Source organism: Sander vitreus, chromosome 12 (assembly GCF_031162955.1).
Source record: "Sander vitreus isolate 19-12246 chromosome 12, sanVit1, whole genome shotgun sequence".
Classification (NCBI taxonomy): domain Eukaryota; kingdom Metazoa; phylum Chordata; class Actinopteri; order Perciformes; family Percidae; genus Sander; species Sander vitreus.
The window spans coordinates 18,137,040-18,159,213 of record NC_135866.1 but is presented as its reverse complement, the minus strand read 5'-3'; the positions used below and the strand labels follow the sequence as shown (position 1 = coordinate 18,159,213).

General features: G+C 38.9%; 2 protein-coding genes across 2 annotated transcripts; one reads left to right on the top strand and one right to left on the bottom strand.

The window, feature by feature from the left end:
* The first annotated feature begins 812 nt into the window (after nucleotides 1-812).
* tceanc2 (transcription elongation factor A (SII) N-terminal and central domain containing 2) lies at nucleotides 813-3,467 on the top strand. Its single transcript, XM_078264855.1, has 4 exons — nucleotides 813-1,298; nucleotides 1,395-1,536; nucleotides 1,930-2,123; nucleotides 2,969-3,467. Exons 1-4 carry the CDS (start codon nucleotides 1,200-1,202, stop codon nucleotides 3,155-3,157), a joined length of 624 nt encoding a protein of 207 aa, XP_078120981.1. The 5' UTR covers nucleotides 813-1,199; the 3' UTR covers nucleotides 3,158-3,467.
* A 12-nt stretch (nucleotides 3,468-3,479) lies between these two features.
* Nucleotides 3,480-7,298, bottom strand: cdcp2 (CUB domain containing protein 2). The gene is made up of 6 exons (XM_078264854.1): nucleotides 7,232-7,298; nucleotides 6,634-6,981; nucleotides 5,564-5,905; nucleotides 4,315-4,668; nucleotides 3,967-4,145; nucleotides 3,480-3,827 (listed from the first exon to the last, which is right to left on the bottom strand). The coding sequence occupies exons 1-6, from the start codon at nucleotides 7,296-7,298 to the stop codon at nucleotides 3,522-3,524; spliced, it is 1,596 nt and encodes a 531-aa protein (XP_078120980.1). The 3' UTR covers nucleotides 3,480-3,521.
* Between the last annotated feature and the right edge of the window lie 14,876 nt (nucleotides 7,299-22,174).

Here is a 22,174-nt window from a genome sequence, read left to right as displayed (position 1 = left end):
ACTTTGTGATATATTATGGTTTATTTTCTTTTGAGCCCTATGCTTGCTTAATTGCTTTGTGTTTTTTCTTTTTATCCCTGGTTTTGTGTATAATTAGAGCTTGTGTGTATGTTATTTCATTAGGCTACTTAATCAAATCAAGCTGTATAGCCTACTTTTTGTAGTAGCATTTTACTTAGTTAAGTAGATAGTGTTTGCATATTCATCACAAAATGTAGACACGGACAATGATAGTTATACATAAATCCAAACAACTGTATTTGATCGTGAAACACATCATTTGTACAACCGGATGCTGAAAAAATGTCCTGCAGTCCACTGGTTTTGCTCTTTACATAGAGGTAAAGTAGGATTTCACTCAATTAGAAGAAAGGTGTTTGAGTAAACATGATTTATTCAACTAAATTCAACAGTTGATTAGCCTGCAAATATGGCTAAAGCATTCGGGATTAGTGACAAATTATACACTGACATCTCACAGATTAAAATTGTACAATGAATTGTTGTCAGGCTTTTGGGGACAAAATAATGGAGATAAAATTGTTTAAATTATGTAAAAATAAACTAAAATAAAGAATGTCTTTCAATGTAAAAAAGAAAAAACTATATTAGATCATAAAAATTGTGTTTCATCCTTATGATTTATTATTATTTATTTATTTAGCTGTATTTATTAATATGATTAATGTTTATTATTTATTTAATTTTGTAGGCTACTGTATGTACTACGTTTTCAAACAAGTTCCTTATTTTCCACCTTGTTGGGTCGGGTAAACCGTACTGTGTTTCGTTGTCATTTCCGACAGCACCTAAAAGCAACATTAGTAGCTATTTGTGTATCTGTAGCGTTATACCGTCAGTGTCTATCCGTATTGCTGCAGCTAGCTTTATCAAACAGATTTGTCACAGTTGTTGTTATAAAGAAAACTATTATTAATGGAGTATAGACGGATGACTTGAATCAAGCTAGCAGTGCGCTTAGTGATTTTGAAACGATAATAATAGTTAGGTAACGTTATACAGGTAACGTAAGCTAATTTAGCTAGTAGCAGTTAGCATTGGTTGTCTCTGGACCCTCCTGACCTGACCATTGTTATCGGAATACCAGTTCTCTTTAATTGAACAAAACTTAACTGTATAATTACCTGTTTGTCAAAACTAACCAGCCTACTGGGTGACTTGCTACTTTGTATCTGAAGATGGACAAGTTTGTAGTGCGGCTTCCAAAGGGGGAAACACCTAAAAAATCGAAAAGCAACGAAAAGAGTTACAAACAAACTACAATTGAATCTTTACGGGTGAGCTATCGTTACTACATGTGAATGATCAGGCAAAGCCATTATGACTGTGTGACAGATTTACGTAGTCATGCATTGCCCATGTGTTTGTTTCAGAGGGTGGTTGTAATTGAGGATATCATGCGCTACAAGTCCATGTTGGATCTGCCAGAACAGAGCAAGGACAACCTGCTGACTGCCCTGACAGAGCTGAGCAAGAAGATCCCTTCCAGGGAGGTGCTCAAGTCCACTAAAATAGGTAGACTGAGGAAAACTTCATGTTGAGAAGTTATTTTCCAATTTGCTCGTTGCAGTGCTGACATATGGCTGTGTAGACTACTGACACAAAGCACTATTGATGTGGAAAGCATAAACATGTGATGTGAAGTTTACATTGTATTATTTCTGCTCATGATGTAGTAGAGACTGTAAAACAACCAAGTCAATGTAAACTTAATGAACAGTTCTTAGGTTGAACATACTGCATGGTTACAATTCCCAGAGTTGTCTTTCACTGCTGTTACAGCGGTATTATTACTCAAAAGAGCAAACGGCTATCATAATTTAGTTTACCTCATACATGCCAGGCCCTTTATCATATTCATATTACACAAATTAGTTCAACACGTTCTAAAAACCTCTCTCTTCTAAGGTCATGCTGTCAACAAAATGCGCAAGCATCTGGACCCTGAGGTGAGTTCAATGGCAGCAAAGGTTTACACTGAATGGAGGACATTCATCGAGGAGAATTCCAATAAGCCATCTCTTGAAGTGCGCTCTGACAAACAATCTGAAGGACTCAGGAGCAACGCTAGAAGACTTATGTCTGAGGCCCTGGAGGTCAAGGTGAGACAGAGCGTCTCAGTGAAGTCCAATGTAACTTGTTCTACTCATTCTGTTTACCCCATCTCTAATTTACCTTTTACATTACATTGGTTGTGAGATTTTGGCAATGGTGGAATATGTATTCTGATCCTTTACTTAGGTAAAAGTACTACTACCACACTGTAAAAAATACTCTGTTACAAGAAAAAGTCCTGCATTGAAAATGTTACTTAAATAAAAGTATGTCAGTATCATCAGGAAAATGTACTTGGAGTATTAAAAGTAAAAGTACTCAATGTGGAAAAATCCTCACATTTTAGAAACTGGAAACAATCAAAAACAGTTCCGTCAATCATCTAAGTGTTTAATCGGATAATCATTTCAGCTGGCCTTGTAGGCCTGTATATTGTTGGGTAGTTTAATTTATAATAAACCATCTTATTTTATAAACCACGTGTGTTTTGTGTGTAAAAATCTGAATTTGTAAAGTAGTGACCAAAGCTGTCAGATGAATGTAGTGGAGTAAAAAGTACAATATTTCTCTCTGAAATGTAGTGGAGTAGAAGTAGAAAGTAGCATGAAAAGAAAAGACTCAAGTAAAGTACAAGTACCATCAATTTGTACTTAAGTACAGTACTTGAGTAAATGTAGTTACATTCCACCACTGCATTTTGGGAATATACATTGATGGAGAATCTTTTTTATACATTCCACAAGTTAAACAAATTAAACAAACTTTTTTGTCTTTTCTCATCATGTTACTTGTTACCAAAAATACAGTATGCTTTTGATGCAAGTCCATTGACATCTTTTTGTATATCTGTTTGCTTATGCGTGTTCTTTTTCTTTTCTTCTCTGACCTGCAGGAGGATTCTGGTCTTATAGACAACATTGAGAGAGAAGTGTTTCACCAGAGCTCCCGGTTAGTCAGCAGTTCATACAGACGGACTGTTAGAGCACTGGTGTTTGCCTTCAGACATAACCCTGAGATCAGAACTCAAGTGAAGGACAGCGCAGTGTCAGTCAACCAGCTGGTTTCTAACTACAAGAAATAGCTGGTATTGAAGACCTCCGGTGGTTTCACTTGAAAATTGTCAAGACTTTTTGATGCATACACATTTTATGTTTTTAATTATTTTCTTTATTTTATTTAAAGGAGATATCAAATACTTTTACACTCTGTGGCACATCAGCAGCCTTACACTGTTTTATAAATACATGTAAATCACAGTCAAGAATATGTTATATTTATTGTTGATGGTAATGACAATGCCATCCCTTTGTGCTGGACTCATGAAGTTTTTTGTTCATGATCTGTTTTTATACTGTTGGTGAACATTTTTATACAAAATGTGATTGAAAATATGACAAGCGTTTGAGTATTTTCTTTGTTGGATAAGACCATATGTATATTTATTACTAAAGCAGCACCAGCCAAACAATAGCTATCACCATGAGAATAACAGCCAGAACACAGATGCTAATGAAGACAATATCACTCAAATCATGAGGCACAGCTTCTGGACCCCCTACATTGTCATTACTGTTATTGTCAGTTTGCTGGGTCTGCTCCTCACGACGACGCTCCTCTGCTGAAATGATGGACACTGATGCTATCTTCCGCAGGGCGTCACACTGCACTCTATATTCTTGCACATTCTGCTGCTTCCCATCAGAGAAATCGATGTAGAGTTTGTTTACCAGCACAGTGATGTTCCGATATTGCTGTAAGGGATCAGGAGTTACAGTATTAATAGAAGCACATCACAAATGTCTGTCACAAATGTCTTTAACAGCAAGAAGTATGATAAATCATTGCCCAATATGATGCACCAGTGAGTGATATGAGACTTTGGCTAGTCACCTGGCCAGCAGTACCACAGTTGACAAACTGAGCAAGTATCTTATACGAGGTGGCGGTCAGCTGGGCTGCACAGGTTGGGTCTCCCAGGTAGATGCTCTCACGGTCCAGCTGAGGTAAGGACTGCTGTGGTATCAATATGGTGAATTCTGATCTTGTGCAGCTAACGTTTACAGGTACCACTTGGATTGGGGGGGGGAAAGACAGTTGTTTGTTTTTTTTTACATGGGAAAGGGTTGTTTTTAGCATTTTAGGTATAGAGATTTTTACCAAGAGTATATTTAGCTGAGATTTAGACCGAACATTGTAAGCAGTAGGGGATGATTGACAGCACCCACAGGGAACATTTACCTCCAAGATAAGAAGCAGTGAACCCTCTACGAGCCACATTTCTGTCTGTGCTGAGGACCACCAGCAACTTGTTGCCCTTTGAGACGAGAAAGGGAGGTTGCTCCCTGCCACACCATCGACCCAGCAGGGTATCTGTTTGACTGTCTCCGTCGTAAACTGCAACAGAGTCGTAGTCACACTTGTCTGACAGACTGTTGCGGTCTTCCAAGTCCACGACGGGGAAGTAGAGTTTGATGCGGTACCCAGCTGCTAGAGTGATGCTCCAGTGGCAGTTGATGTTGTTTGGGTAGATGTTTGGGAAATGTGGGCTGCTGAAGTTGCCACTTATAGCTGACAGGACCTGCTGACATTCAGCTGTTAAAGAACATTTGATCAGATAAGAAAGTCTACTTGATTTATATTAGATTACTACAGTGAGTTCAATTTAGTATTTAGTTTTAGGATGCTGCATCCACTGTTTGATACAAGTGAATCTCACAAAGGTTTATGTTTATAGAAGTATTTCATTGATAAAAAAGATAACTCCTTATACTCCACGCATTTCCCAAGATGTTGAACTATTCCTTTAAAAGCATTACATTTTAAAGGCTTTTAACACTTCTTCCTATAAATATCAAACAAGTGAAGATTAATGATACAGTAAATTTGATTGTAGGTTCCATTTTGCAACTGTGTTTAAGGATTTGCACCCTCTTGCCAATTGGTCTATGCTTGACAAGGTCACATGGGGACAGTCTGTGATCAGTTGTTAAGTTATTCTACAGTTTTTCCAATCAGGCTTTGGCTAGAACACTCAAGGACTTTCACTCTGGGGACTTTTTTTTGTTTATGGTAGGTATGGTGTGGGATGGATGATGAGCTCTGCTCTATTCAGAGATAGTGCTTTGCATTTTAGCAGAGGTGTTAAATTTTCATTTCATCAGATGACAAGATCTTTTGCGTCATGTTCTAGGTTGTTCATGTGCCTTGTTTCAAACTTCCAGTGTGAGGAAATGTTTTTTTTTCCTTCTTCCTTGGATTTCATGGTAGCTTTTCTGTTCTGAATAGGTGAATGAATAGGATTTTTACAATAAAGGTTGCTTTATGTAAACCTGAAAGTGTGACAGAGTAATAGTATTTCACATTAATAATTGTCCTTTTTTCATTTCCAATTCCTGCCGTTACACCACAAAACATGGAAAGGCAAGCAGTCAAACACTGAAAGTATGCATACTGGTGGAATACAACTAATCACGTGAAACTTTCCTACCTGAGTAATAATAGGCCTTGAACCCATGTCCACCAATGTTGAAGTCAGACTTGAAGATTACAAGAAGATGGTTGGAGGTGGTGACTATGTTGGGGGGTTTATCTGCACCACAGTATTTTCCCAGGTGGCGATGGGTCACTGTCGGGCCATCAAACAGAGCGACAAAGTCAAAATTACATCCCTCGTTGTTTTCCAGCTGGAAGTCCAAAAAGACTAAGGTGACCACACTGGTGTTGGATACGTGGATGGCCCAAGAGCAGTCAGCATTATTGCTGTACTCCTGAGGGTAGCCTGGACTGGAGATTACACCTGATAGGCCAGTTAGGACTCCGCCGCACATATCTAGGGGGGATGGAAAGCAAACTCAGATGCATTATATTTTTCTTTGTGAAAAAAAATAACACTAAAGATGACAGTTAATGGGGTTGCAATGCTATTCAAGGTCCCTAGAGGATCCATTCTAATGACATTGGTGATCCCCTGACTTTTCCTCCAGCACCGCTATGAGATTTTAGTCTTTTTTCCTGAAATATGTCAAGTACTACAAATTGTGAAATTTGGAATTCACATTCATGGTCCCCGGAGGATGAACGGTAATAACTTAGATCCCCTGACCTTTCATCTAGCGCCATCACTGGGTCAAATGTAGCTTTTTGACTAAATGCCTGTAAAAACAAATGACATTCCCATCAGCCTTAGCTGTACTTTGTGATTAGTGCTAATTAACACGTTAGCATTCTAAACTAAACTCAGATGATGAACATGGTGCATCATACCAGCTAAACATAAACATATAGCATTATCATTGTGAGCATGATAGCATGCTGATGTGAGCATTAAGCTCAAAGCACCACTGTGTACATCCTCACAGAGCCACAAGTATGTCTGTAGACTCATAGTCTTGTTTCTGTATAATGTTTTGGTGAGCTTTAAGTTCTCCTTTGAGTTTAAGGTCAAGACGGTTCAGCTGAAAGACTTGGATTATGGTATTGCCAGAAAAAAAATCAACTCAATATTAGGGCAGTGAGCCCACTGATCCCTGTCATATTGCATCAAATATAACAAGTTACCTTTTCTGTAGCTAACACTGAAGCCCCTGTAGGCCACATGGCGGTCTGAATGGAAGATGATGGACATGACATTCCATGAAGAGGTGAACTGTGGAGGGGAGATGTCACCACAAAATGTCCCAAGGAGGTTCCCCTCATCCTCAGATTTGCCATTGTAAATCTTTATGTAGTCATAAGCACAGTTGGCATGGTATTCCAGCTCAAAGTGGTGAAAGGTGAGGAGGACGGAGGAACCCTCTGCCACCACAATTAGCCAGGAACAGTCAATGTTGTAGGGATACAGGCCTGGGAAGTTTGGACTGGAGATATTGCCAGATGGAGCAGAGAGGATTCCTCCACATTTGACACCTTACAATTACAAAAAAAAAAAGTTTAATTTCATCTCAAAAGAAAAATATACTGAATAAGATTCATGGCTCTTTCCTTGCATACTTATTTTACTTTTTTTCTAGAAACCTGATACAACCTCTGAAAGTGCATTACAAGCTGACATTGAACAATTGAGGCCCAACATTCTCTATATATACAGTACCTGCAAGATAAAGCACTTCCATTAAATTTAAGCTTTGCTCCATCAAGATAACAAATAGCAACTCACCTTTTTTAGAATCAGCCTTGTCAACAAGCAATAGTAAATGAATCAGTATAGCCACCCAGAGACTCATGTTGTTATTGTTGATTTGGCTTTTGTCACGCCTTAGCTACAATACGAGCAGAGGCAAACAACGGCAGTGTCAGAGCACACAGCCTTGAGACATCAGCAGTGGTGCCTGTAGAGGTAATAGGACTTTGAAAAATTTATCCACAGCCTGAATGAGAAACCTGATACCTACGTAGGCCACGCTTTAGTCTCTTCGCTAAATTTTAATGACTGATATCCAATGAGCATGAGTGGCTTGTCAGGACACTGTTTGGAGAGATGCTATACATTTTTAATGATGGTCTCACTCACTCTCACACACACACACACACACACACACACACACACACACACACACACACGCACACACACACACACACAGAACACCAGCTGCAAGTAGAAAGAGACAGGAAGAAAGAGAGAGGATGATCACATTTGGGACTAATATAAATGGCCTCATTAGATCGGTGTGACTGAGGGAGAAAAGATCCCAGAACTATTGATGTTTTGAAGTAAGGGGCACTTTGTAAACTTTGTTTTTCTTGTGTAGAATCCGACACTAGACATCAACATTTTATCTTTGAATGGGAAGGTAAGTCCATGAAGAAATGCACAGGTTTGTTATATGTGTATAGAGTAGGAATAAAATGATCCATATCTCACTTTCACTCACTTTTACCAATGCTTTGTTGCTATTATAATCACATAAAAGTTCATTCTTGATCTTGGAAATAGTAGTTTGACAAAAGAATCTTCTGAGTTTCCCCAGGAAAAGACAATGAGATGTGGCTGAAAGTTCCAGAAAATGTAAGTGGACCTTGAGTTCCAATAATATTTGTTTGCAGACATGAAATATATCCTTAAATCCTTCACTTAAAGGAATAGTTTGACAGTCTGTGACACATGTTTATTCGGTTTCTTGCCGAATGTTAGATAAGAAATTCTATACCACCCTCATTTCTGTCCATTATGAAGCTACAGCCAGGAGACATTAGCTTAGCTTAGCTTAGCACAAAGACAGAAATGGGGCAAACAGCTAGGTGGGATCTGTCCAAAGGTAAAGTGACATTGTGGAGTCTCTTAATGCTAAAAGCCTCATATTTAACAGACAGAGTGGTATTGACCTTCTCATCTAACTCTCAGTGTATGCCCCACTGTTCCTTTAAGTATCAACACACCTCTAATATTCCATTATAAGTTGTCATCTTGCATTTAAATTTGACTTAAGTAAAAGTGTTAAAGCATTTGCATTTTAATGTAATAAAAATACCCACTGTGAGGAACGGTTCCTGTCTCTGCTGTTTCTGTTACAGCTGAGGCTTACACCTGCAGCTTGTATTTGAGTAGGAGAAAGTTACATCCTTTACATCCTTCATCCTGTTCTATCTAAATTTGCAACCTTGCGTCATACTGTGTATATAATTAGCTCATCATATGTTTTGCACACCACACAAAAGTACCTAATTGAAGGGGACAGCTGCAACGAAATAAAGTTAGGTTAAAGAATAAAGTCTTACAGAATTGTGCCCGGAACTGAGTCACTGCGTTGTGACTCCTAAGCAAGGTAAGCCAATTTTGTTTACACTTTAGTTGATTCTGAAAAAAAGGTTGCAATGACTCTCAGAGAGAGATTTTGTTGTATTTTCCAAGTGCCAATCATAGCCCCTGACTCATTCCACCTATTAGCACCTATTACCTAGTATATAACATACAGGGAGATAAAGTATTCTTAGTAAAAACCTATTCTGCAAATAAATGTCTGCTATTCCATCAGCGCTGTGAAGGCCGGGCTTTTATTGAGAATATCTAATGGCTTCAGTGAGCAAAGCTAATACCTACAGAGACCTTCTAGATGGTGCTGTTGCACTATGAAAACACAGTGAAAATCACCACTGGCATCCCGAGTTCTAAGCTGAAATAAATAAGAATGTGATTAAAATCAGTCAAGTATTTTTCACACAGCAGTTCCTGGAACTAAAATGAACTGCTTTGCCTTTGAATTTTAATTCTGTCCTCTCTGAAAGCTTGTCATTGTTCAAGGATGTGAGCGCTGGGCAGTGCTGAAATGTGTTTCAGAAAGATAGCGTTTGTTTAGAGCAATTAAATCACCTATTAGCAAGTAAATACTCAAAAAACAAATAAGGTTGAAACTATTAGAAAATTCCAGCAGAATACAGGGGAACGTCAATCAAAGAAATAGCAGGCTTTTGACCTGGGATAGATCTTGAAGCTTAATTGAATGACTTTGGTCCAAAAATATGTGAAATTATCATTCTGTTACAATTGGTTATATTTAGCAGTGTAACAAAATCCATTATTAACACCATGAATCATAGGTGGATGGGATTTTTCTGGTTGGGAGGTGAGAGGAGTGTCTAGTGTTTGTGTTGTTGTGGGCACTTGACAGCTATGGCCTCTGGCATCTTTTGATCCAAATAGTAAGAAAGCAAATTATGCGAATCTTGATATTTATGTGAATTTGAAAACATTTTAATAAAACATAATCTCCTTACAAAACATATTTTTTCACATCAAAACATATTGTGTTAGATTCTGCTACGTCTAAACAGGGACCGCTGGTAACTGCTCACACTGATTAATGTTCTCTAAAGCTCCCGACAGTCAGGAGGAAATGAAATGAATATATAAGCATACATGTCACAGGACAATAAAAAGTTAATGTTTCTGACACAGCCTGCAGCTTGGCAGAATATCTCCAAGTGTATTCAGGGTGATATGGTATCTTGGTTAGCATGATTGGTCTTTCAATATTTTTTGATGCATGGTGTATTTCTGCAGAAAGAGCCTAGGGATAACCCTGAATCAATTCATGATGCATTTTGTTTCGATGTTTCATCCATTTTTTTTTTGCATTGCAGCTGGTTGGAGTTTTGACTCCTGTTTCAGCTGTGTTTTATATATATATATCTCACAATCACATTTCTATAGCAGTGGAGGCATTTTTTTATGCAGGAGTGGACCAGTCAAACTGAATGAATGCAGAGGAAACATTGCTACAACATTGTACCTTGTATTCCCAGCTGGTGCTCACTTACAGGCAGAAATGTTGTTGTTTTTCTCCTCACAGTGATTTTCTCTGGCCACTATGTTACATTTCCAACCTCTCTCTCTCTCTCTACAAAGGACAATATTGATATGTCATTGCGCCTCCAATTCAGGTAGCTCACAGATTGGATTATGAACCATAATGAGCTCAGCCTCCCTCTATAGTTAAGAGGGCAATGGAATCCATTATCTAGGTTAAGCAACAGAAAGAAGAAATAATCAACTTCCTTTGACAACCTCTATTTACCTTTACCCTGCTACATTAGATGAGATGACATGTGTTATGCTGCTAGTCGTTTTTGTCATTAATTGCATATACTGAATAAGTACCAAAGCTTCACAGAAAATGGCCACAGAAAAGTAAAATGCCAATAATTAGACATTGTAAAGTCAGTGCTTGCAGAGTTAGCGGTTTTAATTGGAACTTCTTTTTTTCTAAAAATGTTGTACTGTATAAAATTATGTTTTTTTTATACAACGTACTGTATGTAACACTAATTGGTTGTCACAGCTGCAGCTCAAAGATTGGTGTTAGAAATTAGAATTTTAATCATAATAAATAGGACATACTTTTGAGAAATGCATTTAAATGTAGGCTACCTATAGCCTGCATACAATACAATCCAATAAATGTAAAATATAAAAATATAATACATATAATATAAAGTACACTTACAATAAGTGTTTTTTTTTTCAACTTTTTTTCAATTTTAATTTTTACAACTGATGTAGGCGACATACTTTTCTACAACATAAATGTAATGCACCTTTAGCAGCTTGGCGGTATTTTATAAAGCGACCGTAATCGATTATTAAAATGTAAAAATGCAATGTATCAAGTAAAATTGGGAAAGTTGTCGCTAGTAGTGAAGTTATAAAGTTACCTGGATTTAGAATCTGCAGCTTCTTACACAAGATGCGTTCAGGTACAGTATCAAGTGTAGGTCACCCGCGAATTGGCAGCGATCATGCCAGTACCATAGCCTAGACTGCCTAGCACACAATATAAGGCCCGCAAAACTGTATTTGTTTCTACTGACGACTGGAAAACGGGTTGAAAGCCTCCTGTGTGTAACGTTAGACGCCCTGCTTTGTAGAGTTTCAGCTCATTGTTTAGCAGGCCCGCAACTTTACTGTTTTGGTTCACTCTCACCGCTCTCATTTTCAGCTGCAGCCTTATAACGTTACAGTCTATGGGCGCAGCAGACGGACAAAGTTAGCGGCTAGGCCAAGTAGACAGAAGCACAATCCCAAATACATGGTTCTACATAACTGCTGGATATGTAAGTAACTGCTAAAACGTTTGCCATATCAACTTAAAAGATGGTGATGTGTTCACAACTTGTTCCACTGTCCCTATTTTTTAAGTGGCCAAAACATTTGTTATTGCAGGTTTGGGCTGTCAAATCTTTGCAACATGTTAGTTTGCTCATTTGCTAACTCTGCTCCTTATGGAGCATTGCATAAGAAAGCTAGCCTGCTAACTGCCTCATAATGTCTCTTCAGGACAGCTTTGTGAAGAAATAAGTGGATTGGTGGTCTATCAACTGTCTCAAAGATGTGCTTCGAAGTTCGAATGGGGTTTACCTACCTTAGCTGTGGGACTGACGTTGACTCTTCCCAAACAAATGCCAGGATAAGGTAAGTGCTTGATGTTTGTGCTAATAACGTTAGCTACATCTTGAGCCAATGTGTTAATTCTGTTCAGTCCCGCCAGCAACACTGCTAACGTGCAACGTCATGGTGTTGGCTGTTTGCAAATTCACGCTATGTTGCTGCTAGCTTTATGTGCAATTGTAAACAATTTTCTTCTAGTGGCTGATCATATTTCTTTGGGTTACTTTTTGTTTGGCATGTGTTTGAAGCTCCATGCTGTTGATGTGTGAGGAGATGAAGAATAACTTGGATAGGTTTGCAAGTTGTTTTCTATTACCCAATTGTACACCCGGGTCCCTAATAGAGGCTAAGATTGTGTTGCTGTAGGGATGTAAACATGATTGTTTCCTTGGACACAGCCTCTTGACATCATTATTTGCCTGTAATATTGGCTTCATAGGAAGCTTTGGTAACACAGAGGATGGGTTGTCGTACTGTTGGTAATGCTGCTTATCAATGCCACATAACCCCTTAATAGAAGAAATGGTGTCCTCCCATCTGTGAATCTGTTTGATTTCAACATACTCAAGATAATACAATAGTTCTGCTGCATAGCTGAAGAGTTGGGTGTTTATACTGAAAACAGCATATTGCTGTAGGTAGCTGCGTGATTTGCATTGGCATTCTGCTGTGTCAATGCAGTGGTCTCATTGAAAGAAATGATGGGGCTGTTTTTTCCGCGGTGCTAACACAACGGCCTGCTGCTGCATGTGAGATGGATTGATGGGTTTAAAAGGTTGCTGCCATTCGTTTAGCCTGTTTCCTATTTGCTTACTTCAAACCAGGTCTCTACTAGATGGTGAAATTGTAAATTGGCTTTAAAGGTGCACTATGAGTTCCTGCATGGTTTCAGCGCGATTTCATTTTTGTCTCAAATCGAAGGCATCTCTCCTTGATCTGCTAGCTGCCTGCCCCCTGAATACACTGTAAAAAAAGCACGTCTCTAGCCTGACAAGCCAGAACCCACATCAAGATGTTGGGTCTGGGAACTCACCATTGACAGGGCTCAATCCGATGGGCGGGATAAACGGTTGTCTTTTAAAATTCTCTCTGCACGCAATAGGATAGCGCTACAACCAAGCAGAGCAACGAAGAAGGTAGCAGAGCTAGTTGATAGATTAAACTTTTGCCGTGTCCGGTCGGCAAAACTCCGAACACATCTAAATTTTTTAAGAATGACTTCAGTGCCGTTCTTTGTTCTTTTCTCAAAGAAAAGCTTAACTCCAAGTCTTCCAGAGTCACGGCCAAAGACAATTCGAAAGACCGCTGTTCCCAGCAGCAGCAGCCATAAGCCCACCCACCGACTCTATACACAATGTGATTGGCCCGGCTAGAGTTTGGTTTTTCCAGCTCTTTCCGCAAGCCAACGGAGAGTTGCTAGACTGACCCTGGCTGCAAATTACATTTGCTGCTGCTAGGGTGCGTCTAGATTTCTAGGCTACCCGGTCTCGGGAGACAACACAGGGGTCGTAAACGTCAAACAAACACTAGAGGCACAGGCTGTGCACCTAAAATATTTTGTTGTCCAGCCAATCGCAGTTGGTTGTTGGTGTTGCTGCCACTTGCCAGGACACTCTTGTAAAAGAGATTTGTAATCTCAAGGAGTTTTTTTTTATCCTGGTTAAATAAAGGTTTGAATGAAAATGAAAAATATGGTTGGGGGAGGGGTGGGGGTTAGTGTCAGTTAGTCATGACAGTTATGGAAACATGGGGGGAGGGGCGAGCTTGCTCTGTTTTGTTTGAAATTTACTTGGAACGTCAACAGAAGTATCCGCGCAGGAACTCATAATGCACCTTTAAATGTCATTGTTGTCTTGCACATTCACACGTTATTTTCCTGTAATATTGGCTTCATGGGAAGCTCAATGTGGCTTTTGCCACACATAGGTAAGGTAGGCTAGTCAGCAAACTTTTTTTCACATGCTTTACACTGAGTGAAGCATTATTGAAATAGCATAAACTCAAAGCGGTAGGTTTATGCAATAGGTACAAGACAACAGCTGACTTAGTATCTCTGGCATTTTTGGGTGAAGAGGTTTAATATTATCACTCCCCCAATCTCTGCTGTGGTGATCGTGGTGTATGTTTGTGAAGAGGGACCATAGACTGTATAAAATATGAATGTAGTCTCTATGGCGTCACCAATAGGTTTCTAAAGAACCAAAATGAAGCTCAAAATGGGTGGCTCCCGGTAGCTCCGGCTGTCGCCATCTTGGCAGTGCCTGACGCTGGCTCATCCAAAAATGGTCTAAGAGGTGGCTGCATGGATGGACCTGAGGCGGGCTGAATGAAGCCTACAGTTTACGCTCGCCTCCTGTGATGGCAGCCCACCTGTCACTCAAAGGGAATGCTCCTAATAATGCCGAACTTTAACTAAGTATCATTAAAATGGGGGCATTTTACAGGGTTCCCACGGGGTCTAAAAAAGTCTTAAAAACAGCCAGATTTTCATCCGAAAATTAAATTTAGTCAGGTCTAAAAAAGGTTTTACCCTCGTTCATTTCCAGAAACGCTGGCCGCAGAAAGAAAAAGTATTGAGTCGTAGCCTACAAAGCGGAGCTCTAGAGTCTTTGCTCTGAAACAAAACAAGCAGAACGCTGTCCTCAGAACGTTGGTTCGGTGTGTTGTAGTTCTTTCTGGGGGAAATTGGTGTTGGTACTTATGCTTTGATAAAACTACAAATCCTGTGATAAATGCAATATCTGCCCGCAAAATACGTCTGCGTCTCCTCAGAGTTTGTTAAAGTGGAAAATGGGAAAGTGTACTTTTAACGAGACATGGATAGATCACAGCGATTTCCGCTGTTGGTTACAAGCGGTACCCAGCTCCAGGTACGAGGCTCGCTGCAAACTTTGTAAAAAAAACAACAAAATATTCAATTAGGGACTTTGGGTGTGAAGGCGCTGGAGTCACACGCTAGAGCGGAGAAACATAAGCTAGCCGTAAAATGCCTTCAGCAGACTTGGCCAATTAGCCAGTTTTGTAGGTCTTAAATTTCAATCTTTATGGTCTTAAAATGTCTTAAAAAGGTCTAAAATTTGACTTACTAAAACCTGCAAGAACCCTGATTTTAACATGGGGGTCTATTGGCTTCATCTTTTTCACACCTATAATAACAATCGGATCCTGTCAGTGGCAAAAACAAGCACTTTTAGCGGACGTACGTTGACGGTGCATACAGGTAATTGCCCTGTGCGATTACATCGCAGCCCGGTTCGCGGCTGTCGGCTGCAGTGCTCTCGCTCAATACTGGACCAATTTAAAGAAATGTTATCCCCATTAGTCACGTAGACACAAACACATGGGAAAATAGGGTCCAGGTTGAAAAATACCAACGTTCTCCTTTTAAGATGTGCCTTTATTTTGAAATTCCCACTTTATATTTCTTCTTTTTATTAAAAAGAATAGTTTGTTTTTCATTTAAATGTCTGGAAGAGCTCAGTAATACAATTGTCAAATCATATTTGCCTTATGTGAGTTGATATAAATGTAACTGATTGTGTCAAATGGACATATGATGTCGTCTTACATCGATCACAAGTCCCTGAATTGAATCAAATCGAAATCGTATCGTGGCAGACTTTGTGATATCAGCAAATATTCTATGTATAGAATCATTATTATATCGTGACAAGTTTCTAGTATTTGCTGATGCTTTTGGTCTACATCAGTGAATTCAATATTAATCAGTTTAGCTTTGGTAATTGTGCAAGTTATTTTGTAAGGCACAGTTTGAGATGTACTTTCATCTGTGACAAGTGAAGTGTTTCTGTATAATGATAATATATATCATCTTTTTATAGAGATAACACATAGAAGTATAGCATCAAAAGCTGAGCTCTATAAATCAATTCCAACGGAGGCGTCTAGACGGCTGTGTTGTTTTGGGAAAAAAGCGACAGCTTTTTAATTAATCACTCACATAGTGATGCTGCCGTGTAAATACTCCAGATAACAGGAACTCAAAGGGGGTGCGGGGTGGCGGAGAGAAGAGCACCCTGGCACATAAACAGAGTACAGTTATGGCCCTTAGCAAGAGCACTTGATTAAGCTGTTTTAGTACCCTTTACTCACTGGGTACTAAACATATGACTCATAATGCATCAGCTATATCAGAAAATTGCTCTTGCTATGATCTTGCATGAATATTCACACAAGTAATTAAAGGAATGGAATGATGAAGTGGATGGAGACAGGAATCAGTGATGCAAGATACAGCTCAGTTACTCAGTGACAAATATGAGGGCAGTGATTTGACAATATTAGAATTATTATGTTACTTGTGTTGCATGATGTTTTGATCTTTTTAAGTGAATCAGTGAGTCAGTTTAACATATTGAGACAGTCCTCCCATGAAAAACGAAAGCACTGGTTGTCTCAGCAGATGCACCAAAACAACACATGTTTACGTACAAGCGACTAAGTCCTCTCTTGTCGGGCAGGACCAAAGGAGAAAATAGTGTGGCATTGTTATAGAGCCACAAAGTCCGTGGAGGGAGAATGGGGTAGGTCAACAATAAATTGCTGTTTGTTGTCGTTTTCTGCCTTCAGTTAACATGGGTTTCTTTAAACTATGACCATGATTGTTTCAAAACCAAATAATGCTGTTTCCCTAAACATAACCAAGTCTTTTTTGTGCCTGAAACCTAACCAAACCTTTGTTCAACATATCCTAAATATACCCTTAGGGCACTACTCATGAGTGCCATTTGTTTTCTGCTTAATATGTACTAAATGTATCCTGCTTAGGTTACAGGTGCAACACAGAATACTGAGAACCTGTAAATCAAGGTCAAAGATGTAATGCCTCATTGCCATGTCAACAGAACTGATAGGACTTTTGCCTCATTGGAGCTAAGGCTGCTTGATTATGGACAAAATCATAATCATGATTATTTTGGTCAATATTGAAATCACGATTGTTTAACAGGATTTCTCATTGACTTTTGGAAAGATGTTGCATTTGTTGAACTCAAACAGTGAAAGAGTTAAACAAATCAACAGTAAAAAAAACACCTTGAACTGTGAAACTTCCCTTAATACTTTTCCCATTTTTAACCTTCTTTTTTTTTTTTATTTATTCAGAACACGACAAAATAAGAGTTTACTTGCAAAATGTAATGTGCAAAATAATTGTTTTTCTCGATTACATAGTTTTTGTGATCGCTAGGAGCCGAAGTCGTGATTGTGATTCAAATTTGATTCTTTCCACAGCCCTAATTAGAGCTCAACTTGAAAGCACGCAAACAACATGGTGAGCAACATGGTCTTTCAGTGTATTGTGTTCTTACCGTATGAATACCTCAAGACCCGTCTTTGGCCACAGTTTTCCTCCCTACTGTTGATCCCCTTTGGCCTTGGTAGCCTTTTGGGTGTAAATCTGCTCGTTGCTTCCTGACAGATGGCCTAGTGTACCAAGTACCTAGTGTAGTATTTCCAGGTCTGTTGGTGGCACCAGCTATATGTACTGCCTGGGAACATGCAGCATAGCCACAATGTACCTCTCATTTAACATTTACACTATATTTAGTTGCAAATAATGTGAAGTCTTGCATTGCACAACAATATGAAACCAATTTCACCAGGCATAGTACTTGAAAAGGCCATGCCGGTGGTGTTCCATATCAATAGTTTACATAATGTTGCATTAATCTAACAAAACAAGGTGGTGAAAACACAGAGCAACCGACTTATTCTGTGACTGTCTTTAATATTAGACGTGGCTTTGTTCAGCAAGAAAAGTATAATCCATGAGATACTTGCCTGCGTTCACAGCAAAACAAAACGTGTGTGTTTTGTATGAGATACCAATTCAAAGTACTCTCGGAATAATCCACCTCGCATGAATAAACAGTTGGAGATAATCAACCCCTTATTGAGATTCAATGAAAACTCTTCCCAGGAGTCATCTGAAAATGATGCCCACAAGTATATTAATAGTTTGGGGGACAACAGCAGCAATGGACACAGAAGGTTAACAGCTATTGCCCAGTTACACTCCTGGGATGCAGAATGGCCAATTACTGTGAATAATAGGGGTCTAATTAAATAGTCCCCCTCCCAAATAATGTTTTCAGTATATGAAAACAGTTAGAAGATATTGCTTGTTCTTTCTCATATTTTATCACTCCTATGCTGTCCATATCTGTAAATCTCAGTGTTGTGGGAAGATCGTCAAGGCCTTTCATAAGACATTATCATTACTTGCATGCAGACTGATGGGAATCTGTTTGTGTATTTCTGTTTGTACATGGGGTTGTTTGTGCTGTGTTCCCTCATTTATCAGAAGGCTGCCCTTCTCTGATGGCCACTGAAGCTCCATTAGTGCCCACAGTCCTGATTGATGTTGCACAATACTCTGTTGGAAGGCCAGGATTGTTGTTCTGAACCAGCGGCATGCTTATTACAACACCTTTTCACCGTAGAAAAGGGGAAATTGCTATGCTGATGTCGTGAGGCTCAGATTTGCATTGATGGTGAGCTCAGCAAATGTTAAAATGATTTACTCTTCAGGAATTTGTTTGCAAACGTACCATGTCTCTGAGTAAGAATAATGTTTTTGAAAACAGGGCAGTTTAGATAATAGGGTTTTTCTTGAATGAATTTGAAGAATAAGTTATTTCATGCAGAACGGTTCTGGACCCTGACTGACAGACTGCACAAGCACCCCTTATTCAGATGATTTAGAGCTGTTAAGTGGTTACGGTTGAAATGCTGCAAACATGCATGATTGGAAGGATGTAAGCAGTTATTGTGTGAGCTGTGACAGTCAGGGTCCAGTCCCCGTATGACCCCACTTATGAGCCAACTGAAACAACATACAAGTAGATGAATTTTTCTTTTTCCTAATGAAACGAAAACGGCTAACTAGAAAGCCCACAAATCAAACAAAATGACTTTTCAATGTCTGTGTTAAACATCCTTGATCACATGAAAATGACAGTTGCTATTAAAATAAAATGGGTTAGTTTATGAGACCAGACAGTGATAAGGTTTTCCTGATGAAAACATACTTTTCCCATGTGATCTCTCTTCCTGCTCTCCTCAGTGTTTTCAGTCTCTTTTAGTGCTGTCTGTGTCAGCGAAATTGAATGTCTTGACAAATGTACGCTGAAGTTATGTTGCTACTTTTCAATATGGCCTTTGAATTCTTGTCTGCATTCATTAGTGGGAGGCAATGGCACCGTAAGTACCAGGGCCAGCTGCCAAGACATCCATGCCTCGAGACAATGAGGGAGATCGCCGGCTCTGTAGCCTGCTGATGAGTACACAGTCTCTTTGATTTTGCATTTGAAACAGAGATGTAAAGCTTGTAGCCCGCTGGACTGTCAAAAAAGAAGCTGAATTGAATCACTTAAGTTTAGATTTACTTTGTGCCAGCTTTGCTTTTGTTCCTTCCACAGTGGCTCTTTATTGTCATTATCAAGGTCATGAATGAGTCAGAAATGGATCTGAAAATAGTTAACGCATTGTCTTCTCTCTGTGTCTGAAGGTTTTTTTTTTTAAGGATTATTTGCCTAGTGTGGGTTGTTGATGATGATTAAGATGATGTTTGAAATTATTTGTCTATACAGAGATGCAGGAAATATGAGAGAACGGGGATGACATGCAGGAAAGGCTGAGTCAGATTCAAACTGACAGCCTTAACTAGCTCAGCTTCCCACACACAAACATTTCTGTTTTTATTGTTAAATTCATGCTGTTTGGCAGATGGTGTACATTTTTTCATCATATTTTCTTGCCAGCAGTGTATGCGTAGCATTGCCTTCTGTACACCGACATGTGACAAAGTGCATGATTGCTTTGCTGCATATTGAACGCACCATTTTAGTATTCCAACGCTGCACATTATTACACCCGTTTCCACACATTAACCTTTCCCGAGTTCTTTCCTTACCGTTGTGCTCATGTGTTCCCGGACTATGATTAATATGCCTTTGCCCTCCATGTGATACAATCTTGCGACTCTCCCTCCCTGCCTACCTACAACTCCAGTCACCTTATTATTTTCGAAAGGTTGTACTGTCACTAAGCTTAGATTATTCCATTCCCTGCTCTACATCTTATACCCCACGTGTGCCTTCCTCATTCAAATGTGTTTTTTCTCCAGGAATGGAATATGGAAATGTGTTTTAGCTTATGTGTGGATGATGTTTCACTATATTGGAAAAGCCATTTCATCAATTTCCTACTAGAGCAGCTCGTGTAGATGTCCTTGGTTTTTCTCAGCTGGTCCTTTGCAAATTGTTTTTGGTAAAAATGTTTCCAGTAGCCTAAATAAATATACTGTCTCCTTTTTTAAGGGTTATGACAGGTCTGTCTTTGCTTTGCTAAAGCTGATTTTGTTTTACATCTGTTAATCAATAGTTTCTTTTTTTGGTTTAACTTCATGAAACCTGCAAGAACTCCACACACTCTGTCCGGGCTTTTGTGTCAAGACGTCATTACAATAAACATGAATAATTGACACAGCTCAGGTCTTATGAAATATTCATAGAAATGTATCAGCTGGATTTGTTATTTGCACTCAACCAACATCGGACCTCTGGAATATTATACCTATTATTAGTTGTGAATAATGCACAAATAGCCCAATCTTTTATACATGACACCATCTATTATTTAATAATTGTGGTGTTTTTCTACATGAAAGGTAAAAAATGACTTCTGGGCTACACTCATTGCTTCCCATTATCACATTTCACTAATCCGAACTACTGAAAAGGTCTCACTGTATTAATCAAATTGAAATATCTAATAACAACAACAACTAAAACATCTGTTATTTCTGACCTCTAGTTGTGGTAAAAACACACCGGAATCTGTCCTAAACATGCAATGTTCTGGGTTTTTTTATCACCCCAGCTCTGGCAATGTCGAAAATCCCTAAAGCGAAGAATATATTAGTTGTTTTCAAGGAGAATCTTCACTGTCCATGACTGAAGCAACCTAACTTCTCCCTTGAGTCAGACACCATATTTCGATTCCAGCATGTGCTCAGACAAATAGCATTGTGCATTAACTAGAGTTAAAAGCCTAGCCTGACCAAATGGACCTATCTACCCACAGATTTAGTTTCAATTAGCACGGAGACAATGATGAAAAGGCACCCATTTCAGCCTACAGCAAAACATGCTGTGGGCTGTAATGGATGTCTTTCAACGGTGGCAGATCTAAAGTATAACTACAGGAAGAACAAGAGAAGGAAGGGATTGCTGTTGTCTCCAGTGTTACTCTGGGGAGACCATTTTGTTCTGCTGGGCAGACTTGCACAGTATCTCTTCTTGAGCTTTCCAACACATCAGCCATTTCACATTTCCTCAAAGCACGCTGTTATTTTCAGAGCGAGGTTGTGAAAGATTCAGCATGTCCACAATCCATCTTTACTGGAGTGCACTATTTCTGTTTCTATGTGGGTACTCTGTACACTGTAAGGTAGCCAGGTAGCAGTGGTGGAAGAAGTATTTAGATCCTTTACTTAAGTAAAAGTACTAATCCCACACTGTAGAAATCTCTGTTGCAAGTAAAATCCTGCATTGAAAACATTACTTAAGTAAAAGTATGTAAGTATCATTAGGGAAATTTACTGAAAGTATTAAAAGTAAAAGTACTCAATGCTGAAAAATCCTCACGTTTTAGAAACTGGAAACAATCAAAACATCAAATCAGCTAAGTGTTTAAAGGCTAATCATTTCAGCTGGACTTGTAGAACTATATATTTTTGGGTAGTTTAATTCATAATAAAAATCTTAATTTGTAAAGTAACTAAAGCTGTCAGATTAATCTAGTAGAGTAAAATGTACAATATTTCTCTGATGAAAAGAAAAGACTCAAGTAAAGTACCTCAAATTTGTACTTAAGTACAGTACTTGAGTAAATCTATTTAGTTACATTCCACCACTGCCAAGTAGCAACAAAACATGTGGAACATACTCCTAATATTAAGGATAATTCTGTTTTATTACATCTTGGGGTGTTATTTTCGTAGTTTTGGCCATCATTTCTAACAATCATGTCTGACATCTAGGAACATGGTCACATTGCTAAGAAGAAGGGCAAGAAACCCAGGCAGTAAGATGATTGGACAAGGTTTTTAAAAAACAAAACAATTCCCCAGGCTATAACAAACTTATTCAAAGGAGAAAATCAAGGTGAATGTTCGTTTTAAATCCATCACAG

Excerpts from the sequence above, each read along its gene's own strand:
- tceanc2 (XM_078264855.1), top strand. The coding sequence starts at position 1,200 with ATGGACAAGTTTGTAGTGCGGCTTCCAAAGGGGGAAACACCTAAAAAA. Across the intron at positions 1,299-1,394 it reads CTACAATTGAATCTTTACGG|AGGGTGGTTGTAATTGAGGA; the intron begins GTGAGCTATCGT and ends TGTTTGTTTCAG. Across the intron at positions 1,537-1,929 it reads GCTCAAGTCCACTAAAATAG|GTCATGCTGTCAACAAAATG; the intron begins GTAGACTGAGGA and ends CTCTCTTCTAAG.
- cdcp2 (XM_078264854.1), bottom strand. The coding sequence starts at position 7,298 with ATGAGTCTCTGGGTGGCTATACTGATTCATTTACTATTGCTTGTTGAC. Across the intron at positions 4,146-4,314 it reads CACTGCTTCTTATCTTGGAG|TGGTACCTGTAAACGTTAGC; the intron begins GTAAATGTTCCC and ends CCCCAATCCAAG. Across the intron at positions 3,828-3,966 it reads ACTGTGGTACTGCTGGCCAG|CAATATCGGAACATCACTGT; the intron begins GTGACTAGCCAA and ends GATCCCTTACAG.